This window comes from Ctenopharyngodon idella, chromosome 6 (assembly GCF_019924925.1).
Source record: "Ctenopharyngodon idella isolate HZGC_01 chromosome 6, HZGC01, whole genome shotgun sequence".
In the NCBI taxonomy this organism is placed as follows: domain Eukaryota; kingdom Metazoa; phylum Chordata; class Actinopteri; order Cypriniformes; family Xenocyprididae; genus Ctenopharyngodon; species Ctenopharyngodon idella.
The window spans coordinates 9,454,201-9,478,527 of record NC_067225.1 but is presented as its reverse complement, the minus strand read 5'-3'; the positions used below and the strand labels follow the sequence as shown (position 1 = coordinate 9,478,527).

The following is a 24,327-nucleotide window of genomic DNA, read 5'->3' as shown; positions in this document are numbered from 1 at the left end:
TGATGCTCAAAAACATTTATCATTATCAATGTTAAAATTATTTTGCTGCTTAATATTGTTGTAAAAATCATGATTTTTCATTGATAACTGTCACAGATTGTGCTGGTATAACACATGCAAACACAAAGATGAAGATTATAAGGCAGTCTTTAATAAATCCACAGGAAGAGCGGAACAGAACACACATCCAAACATCAACAAGACCCAACAATGAACAGAAACAAGGGAACTTAAATACAGGTGCAAATGAAGGTGATTAACGATACACAGCTGACAGTGATGAAGACTCAACTCAGAAACCATGACAACAAACAAGGCAGGGAAAACGGTGCAAATGAAAACAAAGTCCAGACAGAGGTGTCTGGACTTCAAAAGAACTGGATTTACTTACCTTTTGCATGTCTTTACTGTCATTTTCAATTTAATGTCATTGCTGAATAAAAGAAAATAAATATATATACCATAGTTGTGGGGTTTGCAGGTAGATTATGGTAGATTTTTACAACAATATTAAGCAGCATAATAATTTTAACATTGAAATGTTTTTGAGCACCAAATCAGCGTATTAGAATGATTTCTGAAGGATCATGTGACACTGAAGACAAGAGTAATGCTGAAAATTCAGTTTAAAACTATATTAAATTTAAAAAAAAAATTAAAATAGATAAGAGTTATTTTAAATATATATTATATTTAAATTATATTAAATTCTAATGACGATTCGTGCAATACCATAGTTGTTGAGTTTACAGGTCAACCAATATGAGATTTCATTGGCTATTGCTCATATGGATGTCATAGACTGTTCACACATTTGGGGTTAATAAGGTATATATATATATATATATATATATATATAGCATATATACACTGCCTGGCCAAAAAAATGTCGCTGTTTGGATTTTAATGGGCAAATACTTAAGAATCTATGAATGGATCATTATTACAGTGATTATTATGTTTCTAGCATGTTATATGTTCAGTTCTTTTAACCCTAATTGATGGAGTGTGTAGATTTTCATTTCTATAACAACCATGTAGGAAGACACATCATTGCCATATTCCAGGATGACAATGTCAAGACTCACCAGGGTTAAAATTGTGAAAGAATGGTTCAGAGAGTATGAAGAATCATTTTCACACATGAATTGTTACTGACCTTAACCTCAGTGTAAGTTTTTGGGATGTGCTGGAGGAGACTTTACACAGTGCCCACCTCTTGCATTGTCAATACAAGATCTTGACCAAAAATTGATGCACCTCTTGATGGAAATAACATCACAACATTTATTTCCATCAAGAGGTGCATCATTTTTGGGCAAGATCTTATATTGAAAATGCAAGAGGTGAGCACTCTGTAAAGTCTACTCCAGCACATCCCAAAGACTTTCAATGAATTTAAGGTCTGGACTCAGAGGTGCCAGTCCATGTGTGAAAATGATTCTTCATGCTCTCTGAACGATTCTTTTACAGTTTTAACCCTGGTGAATTTTGACATTGTCATCCTGGAATATGGCCATGATGTGTCTTCCTACATGGTTGTTTAAGAAATGAAAAGCTACACACTCCATCAATTAGGGTTAAAAGACCTGTTGCCATCTTATTAACCCCAAACGTGTGAACAGTAGTGTATGACATTCGTATGAGCAATAGCCAATAAAATCTTATATTGGTTGACCTGTAAACTCAACAACTACGGTAGTGCACAAATCATCGTATGAAAAAAATATTATGGGTTTTATGTTATCTAAATAAATAGCATGATATTGAGTTGTTGTTAAATTGGACTGTCTTTCCAAAGCAAGATAATAATAGTGTATCAGTGATGGTAATAGCTGTGTTTGTGTGTTCATGTGTGTAGGGGGAATGCCTACTCCAAGGCAAAGCCCTGTGGAGGAAAGGGAGGTGCTGAGTGGTGAGGGAAGATCCAATAACAACAACATGGCGACTGATGCCACCACCACCAACCTGCTGGCCTCTGTTAAAGAGCAGGTATACCGCACCGTTTCCATCTGCTTGTGTCTTGCTGTAGGGTAGCTGTAATCTGAATAGCAGCTCGAACATGAGTGGCTGCAGATTGTAGACGTATTAAGTCAACATTGTGCTCATTAGTCAAAAGTCATATTTGCATTATTAATTCTTGGGTGGGGAAAGCTCGCTTTGAGGACACAAAAATCCAGTCTACACTGAATTTTAGAGCTGATAACCTTGTTTCCTTGGTTGTTTACAGAGTTTTTTATTTTATTTTATTTGTTTAAGAACATGATTCCTATTTACTTGTTTCTTCACATCAGGTTTACACTGAATTTGAGAGCCGATTTTAAAAATTATTATAATTTTTTTAACCATTTTTTGATTGCCAATTTATTGTTTATATATTTTTTAAATATATATATATATATATATATATATATATATAATTTTTTTTACCAGGCAAGTTTTGTTAAGAACAAAATTCTTATCTACGTTTTCTCGCATCAGGTCTGATGCTTCAGCCATCAAATCTGTCTCATAGTTCAGTGTCATGAAAATTACTAATTAAACTGTTAGCTTAATCATTACAAACCTTGTTAGTGCTGATAGCGTTCATTAACGCTGTGAATCTCTGTTAACCGACTGACCCATTGCCAGGCTTAACATGTTTCACCAGGACACCAGAAACTGCAGCATGGATTTCATTGCTTTGTGTGTGTGTGTGAGTGCAGTGATTTGTGTGGTCAAGTCTTGTCTTTTCTTTGTGCTCCTCTTGGACAGAATCAGGACATAGGCAAGTATTGTCACTCTGAACAATAGGTTGAATAGAAGATGCCTGGTACAGCTGGTAGCTCACAGCATGGCACAAGGCTGATAGCCATTGCCTGACTTATCTCACCAGGAGAACAACACTCAATAATCTCTCCTATTCATTGGCTACATTAATTGCAACCTCTTCTAGTGGCTTGATACATGCAGTACTTTCTGAATTTAATATCTATTTTAGAGCAGATACAATGCTCCAGAATCGTTTCGTTGCAATGTAACAATATCATGAAAATATGGGGTGACACAACAGTAATATTTCTTCTCCTCAGAACACCATAACCAATACAGCAGCAATGTGGGGCTGTTTATATGTGTGTGTGAGAGTGTGTGTCTCCTTTAAGGGCAGCTGCATCAACGAGTCTGTCTCTATCAGAGAGAGGCAGGCCAACAGTGCAGCTTTCTCGCCTTCCGCACACACACACACACACACACACACACACATAAACAAACACGCATGCATTGCACACACACACACACACATAGGGACCGAGGCTTCAGAGACAGAACGAGAGGAGGGGAAGAGGCCACAAATTCAGAAGCAAAGAGCAGCGAGACAGGATGGAAGTTGAGAAGAAATGGGATTTAAAGATGATGCATTTTGAAGCTAAATTAACATTGTAACTGGAAACGGGTATGAAGTGTGTACTGCCTTCAGATTATGGATTTGTTTTTGATGATAGAAGGCAGTAATGGTGACACTTTTGTCCCTCCTGTCTTTCTGAAGGAGCTCCAGTTCGAACGGCTTACCAGAGAACTCGAAGAAGAGAGACAGATTGTGGCCAATCAGCTGGAGCGATGCAGGTTGGGGGCGGAGTCTCCAGGTGCTGCGAGTGACAGGTAAGAGGCAGTTTTGAAAAATGCTATGATGAAAAAACCTAAATTCATGTGCTCTGTGTTCTGTGAGTGGGATTTGAAGGAATAGCTCATGATTTAAAGGAATATCTCATTCAAAAATAAAAATTCTTGATTTCCAAATTGTTCCAAATGTTTTTTTTTTTCATTTGAAAGTAAAGCCGTGCGTCATTTTTGCTGCCGTACGAGCTTGCGGGCGTTTTTTTTCTTTCAGGTTATGATGGAAGTCGCGTGGAAATTGTTGATGCTCATATGGTTGCGGCTCGCGTTGTGTGAGAAGAATTACGAGCCGAGCCGAGTACTCCCGATAATTTTTAAACATGTTAGTCGACCTGATTTTGACCAGTTTATAGGCTGTCCACTATTTCCAAATCATACACAACCACGTCACATAGGCTAGATCTATGAATATTATTATTGCCCAGTGACACACACACACACACACATTTATACTCTCTCTAGTTGTTTTTGTTGAAACTGTTTTCTGCTTTTCACCAAATGTTTTGCACACTCATCTTTTTATATTCTTTCTTTTTTCTATCCAAAGCTATAACAGCAACATTGAAATCTCCAGTCTCTGTGTTTAGCGCAAAAGCTCACGTGATTGCCCCCGGCTCACTGTGCAGTACAGTCGTGTCATGTACCAGCTGCTTTGACACAATTATCGTGTTAACTGACTCGTAACGTGTGCAATGGCTCACGGCTTCCCGAGTGTCCGAACCCACACAGTGTATGCCCACCTTAAAAGTATCATAAAAGTAACCCATATGGCTTTTTCACACCTCGCAATAGCTCTGTGTGAGGATGGAACAGATTTAAATTTAGGATATTTACAGAGAGTCTTCCATTTTGTTGTTGTTCTTGAAGCTCATTTGTATTCCTAGACATTCAAATATGGCGCCTTGAGACGCATTAACCAGGTTTAACATCAGTGACGTCATACATCAGTGGTTTTTGCTTGTCTTGTCATACATGTTATGATGGCAGAATATATTTATGAAAAGAACATCTGTACTGCTTTTTCATTATTACCATGAGGCCTGCTCAGCATGTTTTTCTCTTCAAAACATGCACACGTTTGTAAATATTTGATCACTGTTGCTGATGCGGTTTTTAACGGCTTAATAGTTGGCAGTGACGGTACTGAAGGAAATGAAAACTGTCTTTTTACACACCTTACATGTCATTTGATGTTTCTTTCATGGAACACAAAAGCAGATGTTTAAGGCAGAATGTCCAGGATTGGTTTGCAACGCACTCAAAACCACTGAAAGACAAAAAGGAGGATATTAAAAAAATAGTGCTTTTATAGTGCTTTTTGTCATTTTTGGAGCTTGACAGTTCAGCAGTGCTATTTTAGTATCATCGATATACTATTATAGTTGTTATTATTTTTAATTTTATATGTTTTGTTTTTTTATTTTAATTTTAGTAATTTTGTTGTGTGTTTTTGTCGTTTTAGTTTACTTTATTTTATTTTTTCAAATATGTCCATATAGTTCTTATTCATTTTTATTTCAGTTTTAGTTATTTTTGTACTTCAAATTCACTTCAGAATTAAAATTTCCTGATAATTTACTCACCCCCATATCATCCAAAATGTTTGTGTCTTTCTTTCTTCAGTCGAAAACAAAAGTTTTTGAGGAAAAAAATCCAGGATTTTTCTGGACTTCACTGAGGTTCAACAGGTTGAAGGTCCAAATGTCAGTTTCAGTGCAGCTTTAAAGAGCTCTACACGATCCCAGACGAGGAATAAGGGTCTTATCTAGAGAAACGATCGGTCATTTTATAAAAAAAAAATTAAAATGTATATACTTTTTAACCACAAATGCTCATCTTGCACTGCTCTGCGATGCGCCACGCATTACATAATCAAATCAAACGACCTTTACAAAAAAAAAGGTAAAACAACAATGTCAGACGATTTTGAAGTTGGAGGAGAAAATGAGATAAAGTCTTCGCCCTACCGAGGTACTTCCGCCTACGTCACGTGTGACCTTTCCAGCATGATTACGTAATGCGTGGTGCATCACAGAGCAGTGCAGGATGAGCATTTGTGGTTAAAAAAGTATATTATTATTATTTTTTTTTAGAAAATGACCAATCGTTTCACTAGACAAGACCCTTATTCCTCGTCTGGGATCATGTAGAGCTCTTTGAAGCTGCACTGAAACTGACATTTGGACCTTCAACCCGTTGAACCCCAGTGAAGTCCAGAAAAATTCTGGACTTCACTTTTCTTTTCGACTGAAGAAAGAAAGACATAAACATCTTGGATGACATGGGGGTGAGTAAATTATCAGGAAATTTTAATTCTGAAGTGAACTAATCCTTTTACAGAATTAATATTCATGCCATAAACAACCAGAATATGCATTTTAACATAATTGTCACAAAGAGGCTTTAGGCTTAATTATTAAACTTCTGATGTTTTAAGCTTTCAACTGTATCTCATATGAGTGTATCCGTGGCAACCACGCATTTAACCCCCCTCACTCCACCCCACACTTTATGGATCACTCTTGCGCCCCTGCGACACGTGAAAAACACATTAAACTGCACAGTATATGTAGTCTGTGTACATACTGTACTATACAGGAACACGGCACTCACTGCTCTGTATTTCTCATGGTGTGTGACAGTATGAAGGACAAGTGTGCAGTGATGCACAAACTGTCATCTCTCTTTCCACACTGAATAATTACTTTTATGGAAAGTGGGTGTTTGTCAATTTACACTAAACACATTCAAGCTTTAGGGTATTGTGAAAGTTTCTCGTTTAATGACTGTCATGGAAAGAGTGCTCCTGATAAATCAGAGATGTTTGCTACAGCCATCACTTAAGGAAGATTTATTTACAATCTGGTCAAACTGCAGTAGTTCTTACTCATCCCTTGCTTTGCCACATTGAACTCTTTGTGTCTGTATGTGTGCAAGCACATGTCAGCTGCCTTGTTTGTTCTCCTCATCTGTGAAGGAGTGTCTGCTCTGTTTTTTCAGATGGCTTGTGCTGTTTTGCCGCAGTATACAGGACATTTTTTCCTTTTGCTCGAAGAAGGTCCATGTGTGCACTCTTGCTACCATGCCCCCTGCAACCCACTACCTTTAACCTTTCTCTATGTGGCATTCCTGCTGTCCCCCTTCAGCTGTCGCTGTACCCCGATGACCGGTGTCCTTTGACCCCTCCTCTGCAGACAGTTACACATTTTGGCAGGCATTAGCAGACACTCGTCTGCTGTTTTAAGACAGTGGCGTCTACATTCTGACATTTATTCAGCCTGAACTTCTAATATTCTAATTCCCGCCATTCTCTCTTCTTCAGTCCCTACAAATGCACAAGTAGGTTCATTTCTTGTGTTTAACCCGACAGGATTTTAAAATTTCTGTCAGAGAGAGATGAACGTGACAGTCAGTAGACTAATAATGTGATTGATGTTCACTGGTATTGGTTTCCTAATGCCAAGCAAATGGAGCGGATCTTTTTGCTTTTCATTGACTTGCTGGAAGATGAGATGGGTCATTCTACAAAACGGATGTCATTTGTGTTTCTCATAAGCATATGCGTGAAAAATAACTATAACTATAAATATAAATAGCTAATGCCAACAGAATAACAGACCAACAAAACAACAGCATTTTTTAAAATAATGTTTTATGGGTAACACTTTACAATAAGGTTCATTAGTTAACATTAGTTAACTACATTAGTTAACATGAACTAATAATGAACTGCATTTCTACAGCATTTATTAATCTTTGTTAATGTTAATTACAACATTTACTAATACATTATTAAAATCTTGTTAACATTAGTTAATGCACTGTGAACTAACATGAACAAACAATGAACAACTGCATTTTCATTAACTAACATTAATGAAGATTAGTAAATATAGTAACAAATGTATTGCTCATGGTTAGTTCGTGTTAGTTAATACATTAACTAATGTTTAACTAATGAACCTTATTGTAAAGTGTTACCGTATTATGTTTTTTGCCATGAGGATGCCTTTTTGGTCAAATGCCATATGCATGAAAATAAAAGCTAGTTTATTGTCTTTACTCTCTTTATATAACGCACATTTTTAGATTTTAGTTAAATGTATTATTTAAAAGGTATGTGTCAACCCTGTTACCATGTTTCTTGTTTTTTCAAGTGCCCCTATTATTAAGTGCATCCAAGGTCAAAAACACTTTCATCACCTCTTTTCTCACAGTGTCTGAAATTGTTTGTTAAAGGATCCAGTCTCTCTAAACCCCTCCTTTTCGAGAGGCTGCTCTGCTCTCATTGGTCAGATGGCCCGGTCTGTTGTGATTGTTCTTAGAGCAGGACAAAACGTCCATTACCATATCTGAATTTCAGCTACGGAGGCTTCCTCAGTACTTAAGTGATACAGTGATATGAACAGTAACAATGGCGTCGGTTTTACCGTATCAATTCGAGCTTGAGTCCTCATCCTTTAGAAGTTCATGGGAAGTGGATTTAATTTCACAGCGTCTTCTCGATATGTTGACAACATGAACCAAACTTTTCCAGGCCTCAGCTACAACTACAGTAGACGTTGATTGTGGGCAGCCAGTGAAGACCATAGGTGGGCATTAAGCAAATTTGTTACAAACCTACGTAGGTTTGTGCAGGAAGTAAGACTGGAATTACTGACGACTCGTTTCAGGCAGTTCAGAATCAGTTCTTTATTTTAGGAGACAATACTAAAACCATTTATTGTGCACTTAGTTTGATCTTTAAAACCATTTACATTCACAGACAGCTATATTATACACTACATGAAAGAAAAGGTAATATCCAAAAAAAGCATAATATGAGCACTTTAAAGCAACAAACAATTAGAGAAAAAGTTTAAAAAAAACTTATTTAAAGTGATAGTTCACCCAAAAATGAAAATTATCCCATGATTTATTCACCCCCAAGCCATCTTAAGTGTATATGACTATCTTCTTTCAGACGAACACAATCGGAGATATATTTTAAAATATCCTGGCACGATGTATGATGTAGGAGTATCCTAAGCTTAGACGTCTCTCGCGGTTCAAACACATAGGGCTGTGCAACAAACTCAAGCTCCTCTTCTATCAAAATCCTCCAAAATTTCTCTTTAAAAATTCTCGTTTTAGACTTCTAATTCATGTCCAGTGTTTTGTTTTGCTCTATCCTCTGCGCTTCTGCGTTCATCATTACATCATGTGTCGGGTCAGAGGTCACTCTTCCGCCGCAAATCGATGCGTACGGACCGTCTGCTGGAAGCTAGTTATTATAGTTAATAAAGTTTTAAATATGGATATTTTTCTTACAAAAACACATCGCTTTGCTTCAGAAGGCTTTATTAACCCCCTGGAGCCGTATGGATTACTTTTATGATGGATGGATGCACTTTTTGGGCTTCAAAATCGTGAGCGGCACCTATTACCATACAAAGCTTGGAAGAGCCAGCATATTTTTAAATATATCTCCGATTGTGTTTGTCTGAAAGAAGATAGTCATATACACTTAAGATGGCTTGAGGGTGAGTAAATCCTTGGATAATTTTCATTTTTGGGTGAACTATCCTATCTTTTGATTTAACTATCTTTAAATCTTCAAGAACAAGTTAAAGATGCATTCAGTAGTTTGGTGTCAGTTTAAAAAGTTTAACACTTTAAGAAAAAAATTGTGTTTTTGTGAAGAGTAATCTGAATGGTGTGCAATCACATAAGATGGAGACTGTACTGTACTTATAATAGTTTTCTATAAAAAGTGTTTAATTATGTATGGTGCAGCTCGCCCACCTCACTGTATTTTTCCATGTTGACATGACGTGATCCGTGGTGTTTCAGTGAACATCAAAGAGAACCTCACACTCATTGGCTGCCACCTCTGTAGATACTTGTTGTATTGTTTGCGATGTGAAGAGTGAAAATTAGACATTGGAACACACTTATTATCATGCTTTACCAGCAGAGAAAATGGGAGAATTAGTATCTAAAGAACTACTGGTAGCACTTTATTTTACAGTCCTGTTCCCCATGTATATACTATTTACTTATTGTAGTGATCATAATAACTGGGTAATAACTAGGTACTAACCCTGAACCTACCCCTAAACCTAACCTTAACCCATGTAGTTACCTTATAAGTACACTGTAAGTACACGAAAGTGTACATACTGTAAAATAAAGTGTAACCGAACTACTCAATGAAATATCAGTATAAAATTCTCTCTAATAAACATTTTTGTAGCTTTATATCCTTGAGCACAAGACCCTTGAATTAGAGCACAAGATGTCAAACTGAATTGTAAAAATGTCAACACTCTTACTTTTCTGAAGGCATAATTATACATGTATTAAAATTAATTAATTATACTTGAGATGGCAGAATTTATTAACACTTAAACACAATATTGGTCTGTTAGATTTTTTTAAATCTTTTTTTACAATCAACTTACCAAACAGAAAAAGGCACTAATTTCATAAAATGCCCCAGGTAAGTTGTGCACTACTGTGTATGTCTTTGTTCTCCTCTCATTTCATCTTTACTCATGTCTTCATTTTTTCCCCCAGCTCCTCTGAGAAGTCTCTTCTGTGGAGATCTGCAGGTATTGTTGTCTATTTCTCTTCATGCTTGCTATTTTCCTTTGTCAACTGTTGTAAATACAAGTAAGCATAACTATGGCTGAATTTGTTGCACGAGATCCAATTTTTTCGCATCCGATCTGAGCCACTTCCAAATGTGGTTTTAAATCAGATACATATCCGATCTATGGATATGCGACCTACGTCTAAACACGCATATCCGATTCCCCTTGGAATTCGAAGCCATCACACGGCAAGGGCGGCACGTTTGCTCACTAAAAGGTAGCTTTTATGTTGTATTATGAAGCAGACGTGCCTGTATGCACTCGGGCTAAAAATTCGCAGCTTTATTGTTGAGGTGGGAACTTTATATATCTATATTTTTTCCTAGAAAGAAATTGCGCACGCTGGACGCACACACACACACACACACACACATTCACCAGATGAATTTCAACCTCTGCCCGGTTAATTTAAAAGAGCCCACCGTGTTTTTTTGTTTGTTTTTCTTAAACTAAAAGCTTCAATAGGTACACTACTCTCTCGAGCGCACGCTCTCTCTCTCTCTCTCTCTCTCTCCCTCCCTCGCTCTCTTGTTATTATTCATATTTGAATTCATTCAAATAAATGTAATCCTACCCGCTACTTTATTTCACTTCAGAGTTATAGATCTAACGATCGTAGATAAAATAACAAATGCAAATTACCTTTATTTTCAGGTTTATATTCGTTCAGTCAGATTTCGCACTGCAAAACATCCATGACACTGACAGCTGTTAACTTATCCATTCTGGCAGGTAATCATGGCCACTCGACGTGAAATATATAAATAATTTTAATAGCACGGCCATTCAAAACCTGAGGGTCTAACATGTGCATAGTTAAGCTATCAATGACAATCATTTTGGGCGGGAATTAATGTAAACACAGATATCGGATACCAGTCGTGTCTAAAGTGAATGTAAACACACTGGCCAAAAAATCGGATATGGTCAAAAGATCGGATCTGTGCATTAAGACTTGTGTAAGTGTAAATGCAGCCTTTGACATTTTAGACAGCACTGCGGTCACATACGTACAGCACATCACATAGTCTAGCCTGGTACACTGACTATTAGATGGTTGAGCTGGCTAAAGCATTTAGAGGACATTTATGCTAAATTTGGTGAATTGAACCTACCTAATAGTACAGTGTATTATGTTCTTGCTGTAGTTACAGTATCCTAAAGTTGCACTATAACTAATCAGTATAGTCATGCTCCATTTATAAATAATAACTAAAGTCAAAACTAAAGTCATTGATGATGAATTTATTACTTCAGTCACCAAAACATTTCATATAAAAGTCCAATGTAATATCATTGCTCAGTATAATATTGTAATACTTGGTTTTTTTTGGATCAAAAACTGTGGCAAGAGCTCTTTCAGTCTTGCCAAGCACTGTGTTGTTGTGGTTTCTGGACTTTTTCTTTTTATTCTGCTCTGAATAAGACAACAGACACTGAGGTCTTGTGATCTGGTCACCCAATATAATGAACAACATCCCATGAATTATTCCACTGAACTACACTTAGAATCTCTTTCCATCCCCAAATCCTCACTCACATCTCTCATGGTCTGTTATCTATGGAAGCTTGTTTCTGCCACTAAAATTGCGAGATATAAAGTCACAATTCTGACTTTTTTTCTCACAGTTGTGAGTTATAAAGTCAGAATTGCATGATATAAAGTCAGATTTGCGAGATATAACCTCACAATTCTGACTTTTTTCTTGCAATTGCGAGTTTATATCTCGAAATTCTGAGAAAAAAAGTCAGAATTATGAGTTTAAAAGTCACAATTACCTTTTTTATTTTTATTTCATCGTGGAAACAAGCTTCCATAATTATCATAGAGCAGCTAAAACATTTTTAACTTTTTCTTAAGCTCTAATTGCTATTATTGTCCCTTACTTTGAGAATGTTTGAAACACAATAGATAAGATACCTTATTTTTTATCTGTCAAAAAGACTGAAAGCATTTTTAATAACCTGTCAGCGTCTTTAAAATTGGGTAAGTGATGGAACATTTGAGGTTAATGCTTCCTCCAAGTATGTATGGGATGAAGGTATCTGTATCTTGATCATTCTTTTACTCAAATACTTAAACCTGCTCACAGTGTGTTAACCCTTTGGTAATCAGAATCCTCAGGTGCAGGTGTGTCTAAGCCGTCGGATGGTTGCCCCTCGCCCACATTTGGGGTCAGAGGTCAGGGGCCACTTTACTCCCCTGAATTGGAACAGATCTCCCTGCGTGAAAGTGAGGGTCTGTTCATTCACACTCCATATTGCTTTTTTGGTACCTCTGTGTGTACAATTTGTACTAATACTGATGCCTTAATGGAATATTCCAAGTTAAACACAAAGATCTATGGGAAGCATCTGCGGCCTGCTTCTCTAGCGTATGTGGCCTGCTGTTGATTACCACAGAAAACAATGTTGTCTCACAATTTATACACTACTGTTAGAAGATTCTTCAGAAATCCTTCTAATATACTGATTTGCTGCTTGAGAAACCCCTTTTTTTATTATGCTAAGTAAAAGTAAGTGTTTATGCACCTACAGTGGAAACCTAGCTAGAATGCACTTACATTTCGTAAGCTAATTATGCTTTTGAGGCGGACTGCTGTGGATGAAAGTCTGGTTGTGTTACTGATGTAATACTGATGTTTTTCCATGCAAAAAAATCGTATTATTATAAGTCTTATTACTGTTCATACAGTATGTCAAGCAAAAGTAACCAGGTTTACTTTTTATTTTAGCTGGTTGAAGGATTGGAGCGGGTAGTACCATGGCATTCTTTTAGATACTTTGGACTAGAGTACTATGTAAATCAGGGCCGTAACCACCATAGACACTGAGGGGGAATTATTAAGATGGAATTATACATTGTAAAAAAATGTTCAAGACATGGTTATGGCCTTGGTGTAAATACTATTACATCCAGTTGCATGGTATCATTGCACCATGTTACGGCTGCTGTTTGGCCAGGAAACACTTCTAATGTTTAATTGTTATGGCTAACCTTAAAATAATGTGATTTTGGCGCTGCCAGCTAAACTGGTAAGAGCATTACTGTAGGGCTTTCAAGTGAAAATGAACAACTATCATTATTACTTCAAAAACTAATAAGCATACTTGTTTATTTAAATAATTAAACATGAATATTAACAAATTAAATTAAAACAATGGCCTGCAGCTTTCAATTATTTTTCCATTAGGTAAACATTACTTTTCAATATTTTCAAATAATTATTCGACTAAACAGTCAGTTTTAAACTACAAATAAGCAGTAATTTTTTTTCCCTCTGATGCTTGCTACATTTTAAAGGTACATTAAGTTTGGTGCTCGTATTAAAAGCAAGTTTTACACATTAAGAAATTAGCTGTATTTTTGTGAAAAGCCATCTAAACATTGTACATTCACATGAGATGAAGACTGTACTCATAATTACTTTAATAATATAAAAAGTGTATATATATAAAATAAAATAATAAATAAAAAGTGTTTTAATCATACATGTTGCGGGTCGCCCCTGTCGATTCCGCCATGTTGAAATGGCGTGATTCGCGGTGTTTCAATGAACGTCGGAGAGAATCCTCACGCTCATTGGCTGCCGCCTCAGTTGATACGCTAGTAGCGTTGTTTGGTGACGCGAAAACGAAAATTAAACAATGGAACACGCTTATTACAGTGCAACAGGAGAATCAGTACCTGTACGACTGAAGAAGTAGAAAAGCCAGAAGACAGCAAGACTGACAAAAATAAAAAACGAGCGTAAACATCAATCCGGCGTATGCAAGATGGAAATATATTTTTTGGACCCGTAAGGGAATTAATTACTGTGCAGACCGCTCTCTAAAACTCACAAGTATCCGTGTAATTTACATAAACGTAAGGGATCGTGCTGAACCACGTCGATAGATGGCAGTGCAGCTTCTAACACCATTGTGGAATCCGTACACGAAGAACAGCGATGCTAATGCTAGCCAAAGAACTTTTATGTTGTTATCTTTAACAAGTTATGCTTCGTTTATGCTTCCTGAGGCACAGAATTAAAACTGTTTACATAATGCAACTGTATAAGAACGATCAGCTGCACAAATGACCGATACTACAGTAAAACTGGTTCATAACATGTCTAATTTTAGTATTGCCTTTGTACCAAAGTATATTTTTCTCATTTCCTGTGGTAATTGACAGTAGGCCACAGATTCTATTGATAGAGCTTAAGTCGTATTTAATCCAGCAATCTAAATGTTTTACCATTTCTGAACAGAAAATCTTTTGTCTGTCTCAGTATTTTTCTGGTTTGCCTTTTTCTTGCTGTGTCCTTTGCTCAGGGTCTGCGGCAAACTCACGCAGCTCGACTCAAATGAATTCGTATTCGGATAGTGGATATCAAGAGGTGAGTGGTTACTATAGTAACACGGTGACGCCCAGACGATCAGAAGGGAGGTCTCAGTCGACAAGCTCCGCCCCCAGTGGAAGCCCCACCTTTGCCATGAGCTCTAGAGCTGAAGGACAGGCCTCAGCACAGGTATAAACACTCTAATAAACTGCATGTTTGCATGTTATTTTCGCTTTTTCGAGTGTCATTAGTTCTGGATGATATTTTATCAGGGATGCGGTTTTTTCATATTTATGCGGATTTCCGCATTTGTCGACTTGAAGTATGACGCACGTGAATCGCGAAATAGCCTTAAACAAACTAATCACTGCAAAACGCTGCGTTTTCAAATACTTTTCATTCACGGAATGCTTCCGACAGCACTGCAAGAGCGAGCGGCGCCATCTAGGGGATGTATGCGGGACACTCTTGGCATATCAGACAGGATCTAAAATTAACACTCCCTAAGCGGCAAATGCTAGTAAATTCAAGTTGGCTAGAATGCGAAACGGTGTTTTTCGCCAGTCGGTGCGATTATAAAATGGCAAAGCATGTGGTTTACAGAGTTATATAGTTTGCATGTTTCAGAGTGAAGAGGGGTGTCCTGTTTGTTACAAGTTTCCGGTGTTTTCAGAGCTGCTCTGGTCGCAGTAAAAGCTGCTCCACACGAGCTTCATCTCTGCTACTGCTGTGAGTTTGCATCGTTTATAACATGTATTTGAAAACGCAACATGCGCCAACCATGTCCGCAGATTTGTAATGCTAATCATTTATTGTCAACAAAAAAGCTTTAAGAGCTTCCTGTTGTTTTTCGCCAAAATAAAAGCTCTGGTTTAACGTTTGAAAGCAAAGCATTTAAGTCAGTCATAGGATTGTTATTTTACTGTTGTTCTGTAAAATAAAATATTAATGTATATTATAGTATTTTTTTGTTTAATACAGTGTATTGTGTTTTATAGTATATTATACACATTATTAGCTATAAGAAACATAGCATTTTTTTATTAATGAGTTTCAGAAGCTTTAAATATGTGACCCTGGACCACAAAACCAGTCATGGTTTGAAAGCTGAATAAATAAACTTTCCATTGATATATGGTTTGTTAGGATAGGACAACATTTGGTCGAGATACAACTATTTGAAAATCTGGAATCTGAGGGTGCAAAAAATCAAAATATTGAGAAAATCACCTTTAAAGATGTCCAAATGAAGTCCTTAGCAATGCATATCCACTCACAAAAATACTTTTTTGATATATCTACGGTAGGAAATTTACAAAATATCTTCATGGAACATTATCTGTACTTAATATCCTAATGATTTTTGGCATAAAATAAAAAAAACGATAATTTTGACCCATACAATGTATTGTTGGCTATTGCTACAAATATACCTGTGCGACTTATGACTGGTTTTGTGGTCCAGGGTGACATATTTTTGTGTGAAGGTGAATCATATCAATACTGGTTTGACTTTTTACTGTTGTATGAACATTCCTTAAAATGTAATTTTGTGCTTAAAGGGATAGTTCACCCAAAAATGAAAATTCTGTCATCATTTACTCTCCCTCATGTCGTTCCAAACCTATAAGACTTTCTGTACCTCAATTGAAAGTCTATTCACTTATACTCTGACAGTTAAAAACGTTAATAAAGAGATTGTTGTGTCTCTTCAGAAGATTTGGATTAAACTGCTTGATTTATATGGATTTATTTTACAATCTCTTTATGAACGTTTGCATAGACTTTTAATGCAGGAACAGAAATATCTCAGATTTTATTAAAATACCTGCTTTTGTGTTTTGAAGATGCACAAAATTCTTACGGTTTTGGGACGACATGAGAGTGAGTAATTGATGACAGAATTTTCATTTTCGGATGAACTAACCTCTTTTATTTTGAGGCTAAATGCCCATATGGGGTTCAGGTTTTCCTTATTTTTTGTTCTTAGCTGATCACATGCCTGATTTATCTTATAGTATTGTTAAGAATTAAATGTTTTTTGAATATTTTGGTGGTTATAACCGTATTATTAGAGTGTAGTGTGTACGTATGATGGTTATAGTGTTTGTTTTTAATATGTTTCTCAGGTGGGCAGCAGTGGGCGTGTCATGAGGCGAGTCAGCTCTGTCCCCTCTCGAGCGCCATCCCCACTCTACACCCCGTCCCCGCCTGCGTCTCGCCAGCCTCTGCGTACATCTCTTGGAAGCCCCTATGGCTCGCCTATAGTCTCAGAGCCCCGTCCTCTACCAAGCATATTTCCTGGCACCACCTTGCCTCCTTCTTCCAGCCACGCCCCTGAACCAGTACACTCCAGCTACTTGGGACGGCATGGAAATGGGACGGGGTCGGAGTCTGGGTCGCCGACGCTTCTGCGGGCCGGTATGACCGCTCAGCCTCAGCAGTACGGAACCCTGGGGAAGCATGATACGCGTGCATATGACACAACTCACTCTTCTTTTGGGTCTCGGGCCTATGACATCTTTGAGAGGATGGTTCTTTCAAGACCGGATAGCCTCACAGGTGGGTTACACATACAACTGTCCTCTTTTACAGATATTATTGCTAAGGTTAGGAGTTGTTCTAAAGTACACCACTTCTCAAAGGCTCAAAAGCGACAGTAAAGACTTATACATTTCATGTAATTCTGTTCTTTTGAACTTCTATTCATTCAACAATCCTGAAAAAAAGGCATAATCATCAGCAGTACTTTTTCAACTTTGATAATAATAAGAAATGTTTCTTGAGCAGCAAATCAGCATATTAGAATGATTTCTGAAGGATCATGTGACACTGAAGTCTAGAGTAATGATTTGCTTTGCATCACAGGAATAAATTACATTTCACAAGGTTACTGTATTTTGGATTAAAATAAATGCAGAGGTGAACATAAGAGACTTCTTTTAAAAAATCTGAATGATCCTAAACTTTTAAACAGTAGTGTAAGTAGCAACAAATGATTTTCTAAACCATAAAGCTTTATTCCATAAAGTTTAAATCCATAAAACGATTTTCTCTTCCATCCTGACCAAGCCAGAACTCTATCAAACACAATTTCTACACCACTCTTGAAAAGTTACGGATTTAAGGACACAGATTTGATATGTGTGAAACTTCCTTAGCGTTGTATATATTATACAAGGATTAGTAATGCTGTCACTTATCTGTGTTTGTATGCGTGTTTGGTTTGGATTATAAAATCTTCCCTGGCTTAGGAAGGTATTTCTTTCTGGAAAATCCCCTCATGAGGTGAATTTTCAAAACATGGAAAGAAATATGAATAATTTAAGCATTTTTCAGTTTAATCTATGACATAGCTAGTGTATATTGTCTGTTAAAATTACAAGAGCCACAGAAAGAAAACTTCACACATCTCACGACATAAACGGGTCCAAAGATGACTCTGTACATGGTGATGGTGTAGGTGGGCACCGCAGGGAGTCCGACACAAATGGGTTCTCATAAAAGTGCAAAAAATGATTCTAGTAATTGCTCCTACCCGAATGATCATAACCCTCTGATTACAAGATGCTTTGCGTGCATATGAGTTTGTGAATCCAAAGTGCTGAGATGCATTAATATAGGGCCTGTATAGTATATTGTTTCAGAATCGCTTTACAGTCTCAGTTCCATTTGCAATAAACATCCACATGAAACTGGAGCTGCATGGATATTGACTGTGTGTGTGCGTATGTGCACGTCTTTATGCTTGTGTGCTCTAGTGTTTTGTAGGATTACTCTGATGATAATCTCACATTCTGACTCTGTGGGATACTTCCTCAGATGTGCCCCACTGCCCCATTTAGGCTGTATTTCTCTGTAGATCATGCATGATGTAAAACCTTTGAAAACAAAGCTTTAACTCCAGGCCCTTCAGAAAGAACTATTGTTGAATTTGGAGATGTATGAAGTAATTCGAAATTTATGAAAGACAAACTCACTGAATTCTGCATGGCTGTTCCAAGCCAGCGAGCTGTGCAGCTTTGTTCGGTTCACAGTTTGCTTTATAATATCGCCAGTGTCTGATTGACATGTGAGAAGTTTTGTAAGAACCCAGTTGAGGCATTTCTATGCTAATGTTATACTGACTCAACATTCAGTCACTGTATAAAGGCAGGATAGAGATAGTTCCTTATTCTTTTGGACATGAAGCTCAGTACCATGGTACTGTATTCGTTTAAGCCCCTTGGAGTACTATGTAAATTTTATAGTATTTGCATATGGTAATTCTTTACCATGGTATCGGGATTCTGATTCACAAGCTCTTCAGATTTAATTGGATTCTTATTCATTTAGTATATTGCCCATTTTGCTTACATATAAAATAAATGATCTCTCTCCAAATGTTGTAAATTATACAGCATTGCAGTCTTTCAGATTGATTCAAATTGGTAACTTGTCTTTTTGAAATTTATGAAAAGAACCGGCTTAAAAGAGTAATTTGCTTCAGGAATCAGGCTACACTGGTCACACTAGGGCTGCCCTCGTCTAAAGATTTTTCTGGTCAACTAGTAGTTGTTCTTTTTAAGCATTAAGGCCTTTGCACACTGAGTCCGAAATTTTCGTATGCGTTTTTTTCGTATTCGTGATCCTAAAAATTTGTCAGGCACAGAGACCTTGCACACTGAGTCTGATGCATATTAATGAATCCGCTGAGAAAAAATTCGCAAAATAATACAAGTCTTCAAGCAGTGAACATGATTTAGTTGTCCTCTCTGTTCTTAAAAAGACAAAAAGAAAGAGGAAATATTGGGTACATCCAATCCTGAGATTGCATAGAGAGGAAGGAGAGTTCCACCTCATCAAGGAGCTGCGTGATTATCCCGAGCGTTTCAAAGTTTACTTCAGGATGTCAGTGGCTCAGTTTGATGCTTTGCTAGCGATACTGGCACACTCTTTCTTTATATTCTGTCTCTTTCCGCACGTTGTTTGTAATACAGTGCTACTGCTTTTGTGCTGTAGACGACGTGGATCAACTTGTCAGATGGCATTGGGGATTTTGGCGTTTGCGTACGGTGGCTCTGAATTGTCAAAACGTCTCTCAAAATGCTTGCCAAGGATGCAAAAAACGCAGAAAATCGAACCTGATCCGTATTTTTTTATGACGGGTGAAAGTTTTGGAGGCAGTATGCAAACGTGATTGACATAACGTGAGGCCGTATTTATTTTTTAATACGACCTCAGTGAATTTCGGATTCAGTGTGCAAAGGCCTTTACTCGACTAATCACACGTTTATTAATAAACCACATAAAATCATAATAATATCCTTTAATGCCTACATAGCCTAATAAAGCACACGCATAAAGCTCGCCACAGCACACCGGCAGAAGTAATGATTATGAATGCGTCGGGGAAAAACAGCAAGGAGACTGCTTTAACATTTTAATAATTAATTGATAAACTAGTGTTTTCTGTATTTTCGGCTGCAGTGATGAAGTTGACGCTGCTGACTCAACATCTCCGCAGAAGTCGACGCACCTATATGCACGTTTCATATGGATTATTCCATTTCAATTGGTTCATTTAAAAGTAGACATTTCATTTTCTATAGATATATTTTTCATGTATGTGAGGCAAGTTTACATGGAGATTCGGTTCTTTCTTTTTTTTTTGTCGCTCACAGTTCACAGAGAGAGATGGCAGAATGCACCCTGTTTGCTTTCAATATTTTACAAAAGCACAATGTTTTGTTGTTATTGTGAGTACACACAACAAAAAGTAGACTCTTCACAGATTCAAAAGATGTATTACTCTTATCTGTATGACCAAAAATGAGTATTTTAAGAGCAAGTGATCACATGTTAGTCGTCATGCAGTGAGCACGCTACTATTCAGTTTTCACACTCTGCACAAACACTTGAATAGCCCACATTTTTCTAGGTTAACGTTAAAGTGAGCGGCCATGTAAAGTTGCTACTACTTGCATGTTTGAGATGATAAGCCATATTTGAGGTCGATGAATGAGCGTTTGGATGTCCTGCCCGATGTACTGTATTTATCACTTAGACCAGCTGTTAATGATCTGTCCGTCATAGACTGCATGACTTTGCCACTTCCTGAGGTGTTTTTTTTCTTGTGACTAAGCGACAAATAAAATTTTGGTCGACTAAGCCTCTTCTCGTCGACTAACGGTTAGTCGACTATTAGGGGGCAGCCCTAGGTCATGCTGTATGTTTTTGTTTCACTAAAAGAACTGACTCATAAGAGTCATTTGTTTAGACTGGTTACATTGTTTCTGCATGCAGCCTGCGAAGACCTTTCTATCCATTGATTCACAATAGACTGTCCTTTTATTGCATCACATTCAATACAGACTGCAAACCAACTCATTCCTTGCCGTGGCGCTGAGGATTCAGATTTAGCAGAACTAAATACATTTTTACGCAGCCAGTGAAAGTAGGCAATGAAAGATATTGAAGAATCTGTATCAGGAACATTCAAATGAATGTCACGATTAATTGGAAAATCAATATTTTTACCCAGCCATAGCAATAATGGTACTGACAGATGGAGGCTCTAACAGTGTAGACCATGGTTATCAACTAATGTGATAAACTCACAATGGCCAAATATGCCACTATCTGACTCGAATGTCTGTTCCAGCAGATAGTTTGAAGGCAAAGATCAAAGTTGGTCTGCTTAGGTTGTGGGTCTGGTCAAATGTGTGCCGTTGAAACTTCTGGTTTTGAATGTCAGTCTCACAAGGTTGCATGGGAATATGTGCCCTACAGCTCTTAAAACTCTTGTACACTAATGAGCATACTCTACAATGTCAGTATAAGCATTTTGGTTTGTCAGTAGTTTCAGTAATTAGGCTCCAAGAGTTGGGTAATTGGGTATGCAATTTTGGGTAGGCGTTCATGAGCAAATCTATTGTGTCCTGTTTGCCATGAAATTATGTGTGGGAGAGACCTTTGGCTAATTCGTCTAAATTGCACAATTAATCGTATGCGTATCTCTGATTGTGTCAGGCAAACTGACATTCATGTCACCAACAGCAACACAACGTAGTGCCTTCTTTCAGTATAAAAACTGCTTTTATCTAGCTGCTGCTGAATACGCCTCATACTTGTTCAAGGTCATTATCTCTCACAGATACATGTGAAGGTGTGAAAGTCCAGTGGAGTGGTTAATTAAAGCAAACTGTTTTTATAGAATACAACTTACATCTCCAGTTGAAGACTTGAGATTCGTTTGCCTAGTGAAGCACAACTTATTTCTTGAATATCTGGTTGTACAGCATGATTTTGCTGATGAACAACATCTTCACCAGCTGGACTAGGTTCTTTCTTGACATCTATAGTTCCATGAAGAACCTTTAATGTCCATTGAACCTTTCCACTGTACAAAAGGTTCTTTATATGAAAAAAAAAGGTTCTTTAGATTATTAAAATGTTCTTCACACTAAGAAAAAAAGGTTCTTTTTAAGAACTATTCAGTGAAAAGGAAAAGGTTGGCACACAACAGCTGCATAAGTAGAACATTTTTTATTGCGGGTTCTCACCAAAAGTGATGTATTGAGCCATATGACTCTTCATCAGACAATCAAACCATTCACAAGTAGGCCCTTATTTACATCAGGGTCATGATAGACCACATGACTACATCACATGTTTAAAAAAATTCGACAAGCATACAGTATATACACATGTAGTACCATAATGATTTCAACAATGGCATCTAAACAAAAGAGCAAAAAACAAACAGCTATGAAAACATCAAATAACTAGAACAGCCAAATCTAACAACGAACATCTTACTGCAACAAATTAAGACATACCTGCACCCAAACAGAATATCACAAAAAATGAATAAAGCCATTATAAATAAATAATAAATAAAGGGCTAATGCCACAATCTTCATTTAGACCATTAGATGATACTGTGTCCAAAGTGTAAATCCAATAATCTTCACAGTTTAAAGGGTTAGTTCAGTTGCAGTGATGCCATAAAACCATTTTGGGGTCCCCAAAGAACCTTTCAGTGAACAGTTCTTAAATTCTGTCATTAATTACTCACCCTCATGTCGTTCTAAACCTATCAGACCTTCGTTCATCTTTGGAACACAAATTAAGATCTTTTTGATGAAATCCATGAGCTTTCTTGCCTCTCATAGACTGCAGCGTAAGTACCACTTTCAAGGTCCAGAAAGGTAGTAAAATAGTCCATGTGACTCCAGTGGTTCAACCTTAATGTTATGAAGCGACAAGAATACCTTTTGGGCGCAAAAAGCAAAACAAATTAACAACGTTATTCAACAATTTCTTCAACAATACTATGTGAAGAGCATAGGAGATGGACAGGGAAGAGAAGGAATTGTTGAATAAAGTTGTTATTTTTGTTTTGTTTTTGTGCACAAAAGCTATTCTCGTCGCTTCATAACATCAAGGTTGAACCACTGGAGCCACATGGACTATTTTAACGATGTCTTTACTACCTTTCTGGGCCTTAAAAAGTGGTACTCATGTTGCAGTCTATCGGAGGCCCGAAAGCTCATGGATTTCATCAAAAATATCTTAATTTGTGTTCCAAAGATGAACGAAGGTCTGACAGGTTTAGAACGACATGAGGGTGAGTAATAAATGACAGAATTTTCACTTTTGAGTGAACTGTCCCATTAAAGAACTGTTCACTGAAAGGTTCTTTGGGGACCCCAAAATGGTTCTATGGCATCACTGCAAAAAAAAACCTTTTGGAAACTTTATTTTTAAGAGTGTGTTGTAAGCTGATCTTTTCAGTAGAGTATTATTTTTTTTGAGAAATATCGGACCAATCAAAAGAGTGGATTTGTCAGTTGTATAAACTCATGACATTGACTGACTGTGATCTCTAATGTTCATCTAGGCTTGCAAACCTCTTACAGTCAGAACAGCCAGCTAGGCCAAGAAGCCCGCTCCCCTGACTGTCACGTCACACCAATCTATGAGGACAGAACCTTCCAGAACCCTCTGTACCAGAGCCCCACGCACGGCTCCCAAAGCGCTATCTCCAGAAACAATACAGGTATGTGCCGGACGTCCTTCATGCACCACTGCTGTCTTTACAAACTCAGTGAATGAGGTCTGACGTTTCCACAGTGTTAATCTTAACAATGTCTGTACTGCCAACTCTCTCACTCAGGGTTTGGTACTTTACAAAGGACCACTAGTCAGTGTAGCACTCTGAGGTACCAGCGAGGGCTATTCTCAATGGGCTCCATGGCAACGCACTCTGACACCTATCGCCCCGCCCATTACCGCCAAGCCGACTCGAACTACAACAGACACGCAGCTGCCGTTGACAACGCTGTCACGCGCTCGCCTTCCATAGACAGTGCTCACAAAGATCCAAGGTGAAAATCCGAACCGAGTGATTCCATAAACGTTGCAGAGAGCTTTGAGAAAAGATTTAGAACCAGCTTTGAAATCATTGACATTTAAAACATGGAGAATTTGCTTGTAAATGAAACCCAGCATGTCTTCCTGCATTATTCTAACTTATTTATTTGTTGATTCTCCACAACGTTTGTGCATTTATTTCTTTGTAATCATATTTCTAGGCATGTTTATTTTGCAGACAGAACATGAGCTTGACAGAAAATGTAAACCAGATCACCTCATATTTGCAGTGCATATTTTAATGACAAATGCGATTGTGGAAAAAAAAAAATAGAAGCTGGACTGATTTAATGTAT

The 24,327-nt window shown here is 37.4% G+C and overlaps 1 protein-coding gene across 5 annotated transcripts in view; it reads left to right on the top strand.

Moving 5' to 3' along the window:
- The window catches only part of pkp4 (plakophilin 4), a 45,607-nt gene that overhangs the window by 5,441 nt on the left and 15,839 nt on the right, over positions 1-24,327 (top strand). Inside the window, exons 2-9 of one of the 5 annotated variants that reach the window (XM_051897904.1) lie at positions 1,862-1,992; positions 3,527-3,639; positions 10,213-10,247; positions 12,406-12,528; positions 14,607-14,803; positions 16,744-17,176; positions 23,499-23,657; positions 23,775-23,985. In XM_051897904.1, the coding sequence (XP_051753864.1) occupies positions 1,867-1,992; positions 3,527-3,639; positions 10,213-10,247; positions 12,406-12,528; positions 14,607-14,803; positions 16,744-17,176; positions 23,499-23,657; positions 23,775-23,985 (1,397 nt within the window). In that variant the 5' untranslated portion in view covers positions 1,862-1,866. Of the gene's footprint in view, positions 1-1,861; positions 1,993-3,198; positions 3,441-3,526; positions 3,640-10,212; positions 10,248-12,405; positions 12,529-14,606; positions 14,804-15,281; positions 15,344-16,743; positions 17,177-23,498; positions 23,658-23,774; positions 23,986-24,327 lie in introns of those variants that run through there. The other 4 variants (XM_051897905.1, XM_051897906.1, XM_051897908.1 and 1 more) reach the window with 4 other exon arrangements.